Source organism: Bombyx mandarina, chromosome 16 (genome assembly GCF_030267445.1).
Source record: "Bombyx mandarina strain Sakado chromosome 16, ASM3026744v2".
Lineage (NCBI taxonomy): Eukaryota > Metazoa > Arthropoda > Insecta > Lepidoptera > Bombycidae > Bombyx > Bombyx mandarina.
Window position 1 is genome coordinate 13,805,254 of NC_143222.1, and position 15,744 is coordinate 13,820,997.

The 15,744-nt window shown below is 38.2% G+C and overlaps 2 protein-coding genes across 2 annotated transcripts in view; one reads left to right on the plus strand and one right to left on the minus strand.

Moving 5' to 3' along the window:
- The first annotated feature begins 1,036 nt into the window (after positions 1-1,036).
- 14-3-3epsilon (tyrosine 3-monooxygenase/tryptophan 5-monooxygenase activation protein epsilon) lies at positions 1,037-10,812 on the plus strand. Its single transcript, XM_028177413.2, has 4 exons — positions 1,037-1,199; positions 4,461-4,624; positions 8,585-8,740; positions 9,755-10,812. The coding sequence occupies exons 1-4, from the start codon at positions 1,136-1,138 to the stop codon at positions 10,157-10,159; spliced, it is 789 nt and encodes a 262-aa protein (XP_028033214.1). The 5' UTR covers positions 1,037-1,135; the 3' UTR covers positions 10,160-10,812.
- A 2,458-nt stretch (positions 10,813-13,270) lies between these two features.
- The window catches only part of Usp32 (Ubiquitin specific protease 32), a 29,863-nt gene continuing 27,389 nt past the window's right edge, over positions 13,271-15,744 (minus strand). Inside the window, 1 exon segment of the mRNA XM_089733531.1 lies at positions 13,271-15,700. The gene's annotated coding sequence lies outside the window, so the exon portion shown is untranslated.

The window sequence follows — 15,744 nt, forward strand, 5'->3', positions numbered from 1 at the left end:
CTTTTTGGCGGGAACGCGAGGAGTGAAGTTGTGTGATTTGTTTTATTTTGTCTATTTCGTGTTTCTTCGGGTTTAAATGTGTAATAATGGTGGTTTATTAACTGTTTAATATCTGTAATAGTGCACAAATGTGAGAAAATGAAATAAAGCTGCTGGACGTAACTTCTCGGGATCCTCCAAAAAGTCCACTGAAAAAATTTTAGTAAATGACCACCATTTTACTGAGATTGTACTTCATCCTGTATCATCTCATTTAATTTCATCCCAGTTGATTAATGTCTCAAATTAATCATCTTCATTTCATTTCACTCCATAATATCATTTTTTATAAAAATATGAATATAAATTAAAGTAAGATATGACTTAAAGGTCTCAGATACCAGGTCATAAAATCCCTTAAAAAAAATCTACGCTTGACATTTGACATATTGATAAAGTGAGATCACGGAAAACGGAAATTTAAGTATTACCGGCCTATAAAAAGATTAATTTTCTAATTTGGTAATTTAAAAGCTGAGTCTAACAACACGTTAATTAGAGAAAAAAGTTGACCTTATTTAATAGAAAGAACATAAATTACAGGTGGCAACGGACCAGTTGCAATGGAGATCAATTGGAGAGGCCTATGTTTAGTAGTGGACAGCGGCTGAGATGATGAAAAAAAAAATTTTTATTTTAAGAGTTATGTATAGCTAGTTCAGTCAATTTTTTTTCGGTAGGCAGCGGTTTGGCGTTGCTGAAGTCCCTGGGCGACAGTAACCACTCATCATAAGGTGGGCCATATGCTCGTCTGCCTAATTTTTTTTTTTAAATTACAGTTTTTATTTGTTTTTTTGCCTGAACTTTCATGAATCTAAGCTTATTAGAATAACTTTATTTTATATTGGTCAAAGTAGAATAGTAGTAATAAAAATGTAATTTAACCTTCCTTAATTTTTTCATTTCAGTTAAATCAGTAGTTAAATTACTTTTTATCTGGCAGCAAATGTAGAACGGAAGCTGCCTAGTCTATGACGTCATGGGCGGAGTTTAGTTGAAGATCGAATTTGGATTCGGTTGGCGGGCGCGGCCATCTTGGTGAATAAGTGACCTGGCGATTCGGATTTAGTTAGTGTAAAATCATTTGTCATCCACAATGTCGGAAAGGGAAGATAATGTGTATAAAGCAAAGTTAGCTGAGCAGGCTGAGCGCTATGACGGTAAGCATATATTTTTACTGTAATGCTATCATTCAGTCGAAGATTCTATCTTATTTTCGCCGACAATTGAAAAACGATTTTAAGATTCTTTAGAGAATATCCTATGTCCAAGACGTAATTATCATTTCATTTATTTCAATTTTCTATTGCAAATAGCCTTGTAGGTCGCAGTTTGTATATTTGATAATAGAAAAACGAGTCAATGGTATTCATTAGGCTTGGCCTGCGATCGATGCGTCATCCACCGGTGGGATGTCTTAGGTTTTTTACATTAACAAAAACGCTGAATCCATTCTCAACCTGAAATGGAACCTTCATGGTTCAGTTACGATAGTTTTTTCAGTTGTAGAATCGCAACTTTATGACTGAAAGTTTCCAATAAAAGTGATTTTCAAGAATTTGTAGTACCGTTGACCGGGTGTCAGAGGATCTGGATCGATGCGCCACTGGTTTTCTTGTATGTCTGCTATTGTGATCCAGACACATTAAAAACATCTTAGTTACGACGTAGTTTTATGGCGCCTTAAATTTCACCTATTGTTCACAGTTTGATGCCACGGGAACCGTCTCCTTAGGGTTTTACGACGATTTCGTCTAACTATATCGCTTTCTGTTAAAGTATTATCATAGTTTTCTGTCATCTTCCTGATGAAAAACTCGGGAGTAATAATTGAAAGTCTGTGAAGGTCCACGGTTCAATGACCTTAGTTACCATTATCATTGAAGAATATCATTGTCAATCTTATCAATGCACAACATGGATGAAATATGAATGACTTGTTACACAACTTCATTTTATTGAGTGCATAAAGATTTTTCATCTTCATCTATCTTTCATCTGCAAAAACATGGGTGGTATTAGATATGACATTCAATTCTAATTTTTAAAAAAGAAGCCCTTGGCCATCCTTATCCATTTCATCATGGGTTCTAAGTATTGAATATTGCTCTACATACATAGTGTGACATAGAGAAAATTGTAACAGGTTGGTCTGCAATCAGTACATTATTGATTATTTTTATGAACCACTAAAAGTATTGTCAGTGGGACTAAAGTTGACCACACCCTTTTATGGCTTGACCTTCAGCCAATATTTTGCAAGTGTCTTTATTTCATATGAAATTTATTGTAATTTAATTTTAAATATAATTGTGCTAATTTGCAAGTGAATGTCAAACTTAAATGGATTCATAAATTAGAAAGTCTCATTATGTTAGTCACACATATTAAAAGTATGACTTCATTGGAACTTGCCTCATGATGCTATGACTAATATTAATAAAATAAACTTTCAAAAAATTTGAAATATCTATGTTGAAAATAATTTTTGTAGTGTACACTGAATGAGGTTGTAAATTAGAGGATGTCGTATCAGTTCGTACTCATCACATGTGACTGATGACTGTAATCATTGGCTGATATTTAATAGTGCTACATTGGAAGCAGTGTCTAAAAATTGTAGATTGTAGTTAAAACAAGCCTCACCACGATTGGTCCTGCACTATCTGCATCATTTTGGTGAGGCTTGGGGGAGGTCTATGTCCAGTAGTTGGTGTCTGTGGGCTGAAAGATAGAAGATAGACGTGGTTAAACCAATAGTATAATTCTCATATTTATTTTTAATTCAACTTTTATTTATTTATTACTTAGATGGGTGTACGAGCTCACAGCCCACCTGGTGTTAAGTGGTTACTAAAGCCCATAGACATCTACAACGTAAATACCGCCACTCACCTTGAAATATGAGTTCTAAGGTATAGTTACAACGGCTGCCCCACCCTTCAAACCGAAACGCATGACTGCTTCACGGCATAAATATAGGCAGGGTGGTGGTACCTACCCGTGTAAACTCACAAGAAGTCCTACCACCAGTAAAATATTACAACATTATTTTTAATTAGGAGTTTTTAAAATAATAAATTGTAATAAACTACATGGCTATATACGTTGGTAGAAAGTAGTGCAAGAAAACAATGTGTGTAGTTGTGTTATAAATCAAGTTTTTTCTTGAACACGACAGGATAGGATTGCCTACTATTTTGAGGTGATTTTTCAGTAGTTTAGTATGTAACTTTCATGTCCTACTGCACTTTTTAGATTTTTTGTGTCATACATAATTATTGACTCATGCAACAAACACTTGAAGAACACATCACACACATGCTCTGGTTAATAATTGTGTTAACCAACAAACATGCAGAGGAACCAACTATTTCTGGGAGATTAAAATTGCATTGCAACAAATGCAATGTAGATGAACTTTTTTTACATATAACTTTCTGCATGGGTAACAAAAAGATAAATAAATTGGAATTTTAAGAAAGTGTTATCCCCTTACACTGTCTTTTCAAATTACCATTACATCACATTGGCAGATTAACACATCATAGCTATCTGTTATTCATTAACTTGACTGACCTCTTTAGAAATATTATATTTGTATTAAACAGTGCTTACTGAGCAAATGAGTTGATTTGTCTAATTTATTTCCCCTCTTTATGATTGTTCTTAAGTATCCTATATAATTGTAAACAAAACAATGATATGTTTATTTTCCTTAATAATCTAAACACCTTAAAATGTAGAATAGACTCAGTTCCAACTGCATTAGAAGAATTAATGTAATTAAAATGAATATTATACATTCAGAGACATTTAGCATACTTTGATGATGCATTAGGGAGGAAAAAATCTTATGTTGATTGGTCTGATGGCTCAGACCAAGATGCCTATAGGCTATGTAACGAACACAAAAGAGCCGCCACCTGATGATAAAGGGTTACTGTTGCCAAGGTCCATGTCAGAAGGGTCATAGCTCTTAGCGGCAAAGCCCTTTTGTCCCTTATCAATCCAACTTGTATGGACATTGTTTTGAGATGAGTTGAAGTTTGAGGAAAATACTAGATTCTCAAAAGTCGAAATGTTGAGCAAATATCTGCCCAATCTCCCAAATAACAATAATAAAAAGAAATATCTGTAAATATGGCGAGCTCACAGCCCACCTGGTGCTAAGTAGTTACTGAAGTCCATAGACATCTACGACGTAAATGCGCCACCCACCTTGAGATGTAAGTTCTAAGGTCTCAAGTATAGTTACAACGGCTGCCCCACCCTTCAAACCGAAATGCATTACTGCTTCACGGCAGAAATAGACAGGGTGGTGGTACCTACCCGTGCGGACTCACAAGAGGTCCTACCACCAGTAAATTACCAGATATGGTAGAAATGTACTAAAACGAATAATATATCCTACTTTTCAGAAATGGTGGAGGCGATGAAGAATGTAGCATCACGCAACGTGTCCGACAATGAGCTGACAGTGGAGGAGAGGAACCTGCTGTCGGTCGCCTACAAGAACGTGATCGGCGCCCGCCGCGCCTCCTGGCGGATCATCTCCTCCATCGAACAGAAGGAAGAAACAAAAGTGAGTCTCGTGTAACACTTACTTGTCTGCTGATGTAACTTGTCATAATCAGAGCTTAGCCCGGATAAATAAATTGGATGATTGTGTTTTAGTATCACCCAAGCATTGAGAGTTTAGAAGAAGAAAAACCTCATATTTTGGTATCCAGACTTGTTTTGTTAATCTAATGCATCTAGAGGGCCTCATAACTTTTATCATGAGATTGATTCATGATAAAAGTTTACATATGTTCTGCGTGTATGTTTTTAGTGTTTTAATGATACAGAGAACTCCTGAATTTTACCTGTCTTAGCTATAGATTCATTATAAATTGAGAGAAATCTGAATACAGCAATGTTGATCATTTGGTGGTAGCCCCTTAACCAAATGTCATTGTTGAACATGCTTACATTATATAATTGAATGTTGGAAAATGAGAGATCGCTTCTCCAATACATATGTAGTATCAAACTACTTTTTGATTGATTCAACTGTTTATGTTTGGAGAAAACGGTGCGCGTGCAACTTGGTGCACGTGAAAGAAGTGAGACTTCTTTTGCGGTGTTTAGTATTTCGGTTTTCTTCATTTTTCATCGTTAAATGAAATTTCTCTTGTAATAGGTAATGCTGTGTATATCTTTTCACCATTTATATATATTATATATCGAAAAATATTACTATTTTTTCAAATCCTTCTTTAAAAATAAGATAGGATTTACAGGAGCAGTGAGAAACTAATAACAAGCCATCTAGTGGCGGACGCCCGTAAACAGAATGTGTATAAGGGAAACGAGCCAGCCCGTTCCCTTCCTCTCCACGGTCGAGCTGTTCGCGAGACGGTGTCTTGTTTCTCACTCTCGCTCTTCCTAAATTGTATGTTTTCTCTCTAGTAACGAATCTGTCGCGAGTTCAATTTTACTCTCAACGCGCTTAAAGAAGTTTCACTTAAAAAACATTTTTAAGTAAAATGACTAAAAATGGGAAATGATAAAATTACTTAGCACTTGATAGCTTATCTTAGCAGCTAATTTGCTTTACTCTGTATTCATTGATCTGTGTGTAGCTAGCAATGAGTTGCTCATGCTTTCTTCTTTAATACTAGGCAAAAGTACAGAATTTGTTATTTAAACGCTGCTCCATTGCTGCGAGAAAGTAACACACTAAAAAACACGTCGCATTTAAATGTAGTGAAGAAATAAAATAAGTGTTGTTTTTTTTCGATATGTAATGTACCTTTCGACAAACATTTTTTTTAGAATGAATACTTTTGTTAAATTAGCCTTTTCACAATTTGCGGTGAATCAATTTAAACCTGACATCGCCAGCCGACGTCTGTACCGCGTCTGTACGCGCCGCTTCAGTTATTGATCCGCAGCGCCGTCGGGGCTCCTGGTTGTTTCCAAGCTAATCGAGAGTTAGCCAACTAAATGTTAACTTAATTAACGCAATTTGAATCTTAACGACAAGTGTAATGCAAGTCGCTGGCTTGTTTTTTTGTGAATTTCTACTACATATTTAAATATATCCGACCGTCTGACCTTATAAAATTATCCAACCCGCACCGAGCTCAGGCACTCTTTTTATCTAACGACAGCGAGCTTTGTAATTTGTTCTTAACGACGAAAAGATTAGTTAAATCATTAATTTATTTCTTTAAAAAAATTCCGCAGTTAACAAAACTTCAAAAATGTTACAAATTACTTCGATATTCTAAAAAATAAGCTTATTTATGGAATTAAGGAACAGGACTTAAGGATAGTACCTACCCAAAAACTGACAACAAATAATTGTAGGAATAATTACAAATTAAGCATCTAAATCACACGAAAGTATTCACCGGTGATCGATATCAGTCGCTCGGCTCACTCGGTGTCCATGAATAGTCGCAACTAAAGTTACAATTGCATTGCCAGGACACACGAATAGTGAATCATTTTGTCTGATTCATGCGTGAATCTAGAGTTTGAGTCGAATCGTAATCCAAAAATATTACTCTTTATGGTTTTGTTCTATTTAACTTAGGTACGTCATATTCCAAGTTAGACATTCTGTTATACGAAATATAACATTGAGGTAAAAGTTCCATGGAAGTGTTAATAAAGGTGCCGACTCGACTGCTATTTCATGAGATTTGTATCGAAACATCCGTTCGGATTCCTGTGGCGACATGAAACAACATCAGAATAAATGCGCATCTTGAAGCGAATAAGAAAAATTATTATCATATTACATTAGAATTAATAATAATAATAAAAAACCCAAAAATATCATTGTAACCATTGTTAAGAAATCGCCACGTTCAAATCGACAGAAACCGTTAGAAACATAACATTTTTTATCACTGACTGCGACAGACAAAAAACTGGAATTGGAGAGTTTGTAACTCGGCGTGTAATGAGGAAAGTGAGTCATAGTCAGTTGTTTCATCAGCGGTACGCCCAGTACTCTCTTAGGAGTCGCACGGACTGAATCATCTCATTTCAAATGTTAAAATATCCTTACACACTTAATATCATTAAATAATAATTGTTGAAAAATGTGGTCATAATATATACGTTTATAAATTTTATGACACAGAATAGGGAAACTCAGATGTGGGTTCGACTTTAATATCTTTTTTAAAGTAAATTCAATAGCCGGTTTAAAAAAGTTACAATGGACCTTTCAACCTTTCAACTTTCAACAGCGTTGTTGACGAATTGCCTAAAAAAGTGTCAAGGACGCACTTTGTCTGACTACTTAGTTTTGTGAACAGCCGCTCCATTTCTTATTTTATTTAAAAAAAATATGTCTGTTAGTACATATAAATATATACATACTAAATTTTTGGACGCCTTTTGACAGTTTGCATCATAATGAATCGATTCACGAAATAATCGAAGATTTCGAAAAAACCGATTGTTTTCAAGTTTGCGTTTACAATGTAAACATAAATTAATTTTATTAAAAACAAGTAAGATACAATAATAAACGATTTATTATTAATAAATAAAATCAGGTAATTCGATAATAACAATTATATTTATTACCATATCGGAAGAAAAGAAAAAAAATGTTTTCTAAATGTATTTGGTTCATTAAAAAGTAAAAAAAAAATTACAATGTAGCTTATAGTTCCCAACGCTTAATACACTTAAACAGTCTGTGAAGTCTACTGGGATCCAAGCGGCTCCGCTCATGACTTTCGAGGTTGCCGGCAATTGAAAGAAGGTGCTCACAAGGAGCAGATGATCCCACGATACTCATACACATCATGGGGCTGTTGAGTGAACATGTTGATCAATAGTTTTTTTTTTGCCAGTAAAGTATACGGTCATACTTCAGGTAAACAACTGCCTGCAATATAGTGTTTAATTTCTTCGTTTAAGTCTTGATTTCCCAGTGCATGTGAACAATATGTAGAGTTGATTTCCACAAGCAAGTTATGAAAATCCCCATTTCCTTTTTCCATATCAGTCGCTTCTGTTCCGTCGACTTCTTCACTATTCTTTTGTGGGAGTTGTTGCTGTGATCTAAAATTAAATCATTTATGTTCGATAACAGGCTAATTGCATATAATTGAATGGTTTTTACCAAAACAGAAAAAAATTATGTTCATACGTAACGGTGAAATATAGAGATTCCAGTAAATTGAAAATTAAGTAAAAAAATTGAAATGCCCAAAAAATCGATTCTTTGATTAATTAATCTCATATCACCATCCCTAAATTGCATTATTTTTTTTATTTTTTCATCTTATTTCTTTTTGACAAAGGACTGATAACCTGGAAAAACCTGGTTAAAAATTCTAGGTTCTCAAACTTGCGATTTTGCCTTACCCAAGTTACTTATTTGTAATAGGTCCAGATTATCATTAAAATTGAGTACTTTAGTGATATTTCTAAATTGAGTCTTATTAAACCATAGAATTTAAGTTATTTTTTTATATAGGCAAAAAGAGGACTTTGTAAAACTAACTTGTAATGTGTGCTCGGCTTGCAGGGCGCAGAGGACAAATTGAACATGATCAGAGCGTACCGCAGCCAGGTTGAGAAGGAGCTCCGTGACATCTGCTCCGACATCCTCGGTGTCCTCGACAAATACCTCATCCCCAGCTCACAGACCGGAGAATCAAAAGTTTTTTATTACAAAATGAAGGTCAGATTCATAACCATACAATGTTTTATTTTACATATTTTCCAAGAGAGAAGAGAGAGAAAAAAGTTATTTAATTCATTTATTTCGAAAAGGCATGTATGATTATTTTAAAGTATTTATGAAATTAAAATTTATCAAAATGTCACTGATTATTGAAAACTTTTCATATAATTATATATGTAATGTCATATATCCTAAGCATTTTATAGATTACTGAAGAAAAACAAAACTACATGTAACAAAAATGTGTGATAATTTGGCATTTTTTAATTGTGGTGTGTAATATCTAAGTAAACTAAAGTTATATTTGTATGAAAATTAATTCAAAATAAATATCATCACTGATCACCACTATGATTGATTTGGTGGTGCAGTAGGTTCGTAGGTGGGTTTGATTCACATTGGGCAAACATTTGTGTGAAGAACAGGTTTGTTTGCTTGTTTGCTCTGTTGGGGTGTTTATTATTATATCTATATATCGAAGGGTAAAAGGCTATTTGGTTTAACCGACGGTTGTGCAACTTTACAGGAGAGCCATTTAAAGTTTAAAATTTGGAAAAATATCATAAAAAATTTCAACTTTTCGAATGGAGTAAACTTAATTGAAGTTTAATTAAAAATATCGAACTGTTAGTGCTAATACCAAATTAAACGCATCTTTAATTACAAATATAAATGTTCCGTTTTAGTGAAATGTTGCTTAAAACATTTCTTGCTTGTTGCTTTTCACCCTTCGATATATACATATGTGAACGTATATGTATGCATGTATGAACGTATGTATGTCAGTCTCTGGTAGCTATAACACCGGAAATGATAATTTGGAGCTGCGTGATTTGTTCTCTGTTATTTATATTCATTTGTTTATCACTGACATTTTCGTGTTGTTACTAACTTTTTATTTCATACGAAAATTGTGAAGAAATAACGAGCACACCGAAAAAGGAATCGACAAAATCACAGCCGCAGTAATGTTACTAGATGTAATTGTACATGTGGGTGCGTTTGTTGCAGGGCGACTACCACCGGTACCTGGCCGAGTTCGCGACCGGCAACGACCGCAAGGAGGCTGCCGAGAACTCGCTGGTCGCGTACAAGGCAGCCTCCGACATCGCCATGACCGAACTGCCCCCCACCCACCCCATCCGCCTCGGACTCGCGCTCAACTTCTCGGTGTTCTACTACGAGATCCTGAACAGCCCGGACCGCGCCTGCCGGCTCGCCAAGGCCGCCTTCGACGACGCCATCGCCGAACTGGACACGCTCTCGGAGGAGAGCTACAAGGACTCCACGCTCATCATGCAGCTGCTGCGGGACAACCTCACGCTGTGGACCTCCGACATGCAGGGCGACGGGGAGTCCGCCGACGCCGAGCAGAAGGAGCCGGCGCAGGACGGCGAGGACCAGGACGTCTCGTAATGGCCGCGCCTCCCCCTAATTATATACAAATAACTATAGTATCGTATAAGAGCCAGCCCGCAGTGCCGACCCGCGGGCCCGGGACCGCCCTCTCACTGTTCGTTTTCGATTATGGAAAGTATATCATATGTAATATAATACTTTGGTATTGCATTTTAACTGTTGTTTAGAAAACGTTGTCTAATCTCGGCTCCGGTCCCGCCGACAGGCCCTCCGCGCACTGTCCGGCGATTCCGCTTCTTTCGTATTACAACATTTGGAGTATTCACATTTGAATTGCTTTAATTACTTACGAGTATTGTGATAGAGATTTTTGTATATTTTAATTTATTTTTTTTAATTTCGCAAAGTATCTCTAAAATGAAGTGTAGCGCTCCACCCCCAGGACGATCGGTAGTCGTAACGTTGTGCTAGGTTAAGGTTATGCACTTGAGGAAGTATTTATTGAGCGCGCAGAGGATGTGCGCTCGAACACATTCCACCGGCGGCGCTCAGGTTAGCGTACGTAATATTGCATATATTTGTTAATTTATCCACGGAAATACTGATGCAATTAGCCTTAGTGTTATGCAATATTCATTTATGTCCTACCAACTACATGGAAATTTATTGTAAATGACAGTGTAAATCTAATAATAAAATACAAAAGCCCATCTGTGTAGTTTCATTCCCCCGCCGCCCCGGCCAGCGGCCTGTGACGTCACTCGGACACCGGGGCAGGCGGTCGCTCTGGAACAAATATTCTCGAGCCCAGTGTTCAGGTTAACGAAGCGAGTAAAACTACGGACCTGCGATTAGATAACTCATTAAAAACGTCATTATAATCCTCTTGAAAGAATTAACGTGGGGAACTAAGACAACAGAGAGCAACATCTGCATTGTAGGGCAGGGCGAGACGGACCTGCTCTACGCAATCGGCATTTACACCAACATTTCTGATATTGTCGTACAAATTTTTAGGCTTCAAAATCGGTTGGAATAACGAAAAAAAAGTTTTAAAATCGAGGCAAATATACAGTATGTTTATTTAAATTAATATTGAAGTGAAACTTTAGGCGCGTTGAGAATAAAGTTGAACTCGCGACAGATTCGTTACGGCTAGAGAGAAAACATACAATTTAAGAAGAGCGAGAGTGAGAAACAAGACACCGTCTCGCGAACCACTCGACCGTGGAGAGGGAGAGAGCGACCTTTTTTTTCCTACCTATGCTGGATAGCCTTGAGAGGCTTTTTCAGCTTCACCCTAACATATATAGGTGAGCTCACGGGGCTCAAATCGGAGTGTTGCTAACACTGGCCCTGGCAAGAGCAGTGCTTCGCAGAATCTACCACCGGATTGGAGACGCGACCCTCTGAGAAGATCCGGTGAGAAACTCAGTGGGCTATCTGTGGATTAATTCGCTCGTCGAGCCCTTCGTCGTAAGCGACGGTTTTGACGGGAGTGAGCGAGCTAGGTCGTTTCCCTTATACACATTATGTTTACGGGTGTTCGCCACTAGATGGCTTATTAGTTTCTCATTGCTCTTGTAGATGGCAGTATAGTAAGCGGCACGTAAGTTGGCAAGGTTTTGGTGTAGTGGGGGTAATGTCGCGCATAGTGCACATTGCAACAAAAAATGGTCACTTTTATTGCCCGCATATAATTTTATTTTATTTTTTATTTGCCATAATTTGTTTTTAAGCCTGTGTGTTTAGAAGAAAGTTAAAGAAAAGAGGAATTCGTGAAGTGTATTAGGTGTTATAAATAAAATACAATTAAAAGTTAAGAAGTTTATTTAAAAAAATATACTTAATATTAAAAATTATGTGACGCCGTCGTGACTATCATTTTCTAATAGTGCTACCCCTTTGGATTAAATTTATGGTAGCACCTGAGCTGGTGGAAGGAATTGGCTCCTCATCGTTGACATAATGAAGAGTCGCTGTCGTCACTGGCGTAAATAATAAAACGCTCAGTGACTGAATCGACTATATGTATTTGGTCCTGGCATTGCAAACAAATTTAAAAGAATAACACTCGTAACAAAAACTAAATTTAAAACAATAATAACAACTCGTAACAAAAACTCAATATAAACAAAGGGTTCCTACAATTTAGTAGGCACATGTGTACTCAGGAGCGAACGGAACGTGGACGCGGTGCGGGAGGAGAGGGTCGACTGACTCACCAATCGCGCGCTCGGAACGGTGCTACGTCTTTCCCCGCGTCCCGCTTGACAACCAAAGAGACCTAAAAAACGACTTCTGCGCATCTAACGACTCTTGCCAAGTTACGTGCCGGGGACTATAACATACTATTTTTATCGAGCAGAAGTGAGGAAGTTTAAAAAAAAGAAAGTTTTTTGAAGTGAAAACTTCTTTAGAATCGTTGTGATTTCAAACCGGATGCAACGGAAAAAACGACAGGTAAGAGACACAAATACAAAAATGTGTAGGATGAAGCCAGCAAAGAATGAGACAGAAATATACATACTATTTAATACAGCGCCATCTGTGAGATTTTTTAATACTAACGTGTGTATGAAAGCTCTTGTAGTGAATTTTAATTTAGGATTATACGTGAAATTAAAATATCAATTCACAGAGGGCGCTACCTTACAATTATTTACTAATGACAAAATTTTACATATACTTAAGACGTTTAGGATAATTTTATTTTAATTTTGGAAGGTTTCACTTCTACCACGTGTGAATTGCACACATTTTGTTTTTTTTTATTGCTTAGATGGGTGGACGAGCTCACAGCCCACCTAGTGTTAAGTGGTTACTGGAGCCCATAGACATCAACAACGTAACTGCGCCACCCATCCTGAGATCTAAGTTCCAAGGTCTCAGTATAGTTACAACGGCTGCCCCACACTTCGAACCGAAACGCATTACTGCTTCACGGCAGTAATAGGCGGGGTAGTGGTACCTACCCGCGTGGACTCACAAGAGGTCCTACTACCAGTAAACTGGGTGGAGACTGAAAGACTTGTTCATCGCTAGTAGAGACATATTGGTAAAACTAAGTTCGGTGTCGGGCGGCCGCACTCTGCGCATGGCGGTGCCCACTACACTTTGGTTACGACTTACGAACAATATCAACTGTACAAAATGAAACAACAAATAGTTATAAAAAGTTCTTTATTGCACCGGGATATTCATTATACTTATTTACGTACGCAGCAAACATTCGTGCGCCCGGCGCTCTCCAACAAATATCTAACTACCATTATTGTTTACGAAAATATTCTTTCAAATTGAACATTTACAAAAGCTAATTAATTTTAACAACGGCTTCGTGTACCAGATCCGGAACCGCGTGCGTTTACAATTTCGAGACGACATTTTATAATAGTAACTAACAATTACAAATAAAATTCTACTCAAAAGAAAATATAACGAAAATAAGAACTTTGGTATAGAAGGGATGAAAGGATTATAGGATAATATCGATGGCACGAGTTGCATTATGTACACAGACTCCGGGTTCGACCCCGGGCCGGGCGCGCACTGCACCGCCCAGCTCTATATCAAATAACTAAAAACTATAAGTGGTTTAGTCGAGCACGCTCGCCGCCGCCTCCGATTGAACTTATGCTAATATCATTCTTAGAACTACAATAATTTAGTTGTAACGCGGTGTTGTGCCCTCAATCCGAAATGCGATATACAAACTACGCCCGCGACACGCGAGTGTCCCGTGTAGTCCGCGCGTGTTGTGCGAGGCTGGGAGACCTCGCGTGCTTAGTAAGGAAAGCATTCATAAACCTCGAACTTTAAACTTTGCATTCAAATTGTATAAAACTAAATAAAACTCACTTAACAATAAAGCATAAGATATGTATAAGTAAATTATGAACTAATAATATATTACATGTGATTGGCTGCGGAGTGCACGCGCGGACACGTGTCCGGGGCGCCGGTCCGGGACGCTGTCGGTGTCAATGACATGGTCCCGGCCGTCTACCAGCTTTTGTACAATGTAAAACATATCAGCACTAATAAAAGCTGCTTATTAATAAATGGATGAATAATTATATGAATATAGACTATGTAGAAAGTATCAATTTGTAGAGAAATGTAATTTTGTATTATAACAATGCCAATAACCGCCACACTGCCGATATGCTAACACTAGCTTATAGTTCATTATTTGAACACACAAAACATAACAATACATACGTGTTTTGTCAAATAAATGTCTTAATAAATCAACATGGAATTTAGAAAATTAATCTTTAGGAATATATTTGTGCTAAGTGTACAGCGCTGCACGCAAGTGTATGGTGTTGTATCCAAGTGTGCAGTGTTGCACGTAAGTGTGCAGTGTTGTACCCAGTGTGCAGTGCTGCACGCAAGTGTACAGTCTTGTACCCAAGTGTGCAGTGTTGTACCCAAGTGTGCAGTGCTGCACGCAAGTGTACAGTCTTGTACCCAAGTGTGCAGTGTTGTACCCAGTGTGCAGTGCTGCACGCAAGTGTACAGTCTTGTACCCAAGTGTGCAGTGTTGTACCCAGTGTGCAGTGCTGCACGCAAGTGTACAGTCTTGTACCCAAGTGTGCAGTGTTGTACCCAAGTGTGCAGTGCTGCACGCAAGTGTACAGTCTTGTACCCAAGTGTGCAGTGTTGTACCCAGTGTGCAGTGCTGCACGCAAGTGTACAGTCTTGTACCCAAGTGTGCAGTGTTGTACCCAGTGTGCAGTGCTGCACGCAAGTGTACAGTCTTGTACCCAAGTGTGCAGTGTTGTACCCAAGTGTGCAGTGCTGCACGCAAGTGTACAGTCTTGTACCCAAGTGTGCAGTGTTGTACCCAGTGTGCAGTGCTGCACGCAAGTGTACAGTCTTGTACCCAAGTGTGCAGTGTTGTACCCAGTGTGCAGTGCTGCACGCAAGTGTACAGTCTTGTACCCAAGTGTGCAGTGTTGTACCCAAGTGTGCAGTGCTGCACGCAAGTGTACAGTCTTGTACCCAAGTGTGCAGTGTTGTACCCAGTGTGCAGTGCTGCACGCAAGTGTACAGTCTTGTACCCAAGTGTGCAGTGTTGTACCCAGTGTGCAGTGCTGCACGCAAGTGTACAGTCTTGTACCCAAGTGTGCAGTGTTGTACCCAAGTGTGCAGTGCTGCACGCAAGTGTACAGTCTTGTACCCAAGTGTGCAGTGTTGCACGCAAGTTGTCAATGTTGTACCCAAGTGTACAGCGCTGTATTGTTTGTTAATATTTTAGAAACCGCCGCCAACACACACACACACTATACGATAATTTAAAGACGTGTTATTTATACAGACAGCCTTAAATTGCTGTTATTATAATAAACCAGCTGAACAAGTGCGCACCACACGTTGATCAGTCTCGAGGCACCCGACCGCCGCGCGGGGCTCCGGCGGCCCCCTCCGGCTAGCGGGGACCGTAGTTAAGTCATATCACATATGTATTGGTCAACCGTTGCACCCGCGGCGTGTACTGAACACGTGAGGGTGCTGACGACGAAGACACATCTTAAAAGTACCCGCTGAGAGGTTCGAAGCCTTCACCGACAGCGACCGCTCCTTCTGTCCCTTGAAGACGAAATGTAAAAGTCAACACCAGTTTATATAATATA

Coding starts and splice junctions, on each gene's coding strand:
- 14-3-3epsilon (XM_028177413.2), top strand. CDS start 1,136: ATGTCGGAAAGGGAAGATAATGTGTATAAAGCAAAGTTAGCTGAGCAG. Junction 4,625..8,584: donor AACAGAAGGAAGAAACAAAA/GTGAGTCTCGTG, acceptor CTCGGCTTGCAG/GGCGCAGAGGACAAATTGAA. Junction 8,741..9,754: donor TTTTTTATTACAAAATGAAG/GTCAGATTCATA, acceptor CGTTTGTTGCAG/GGCGACTACCACCGGTACCT.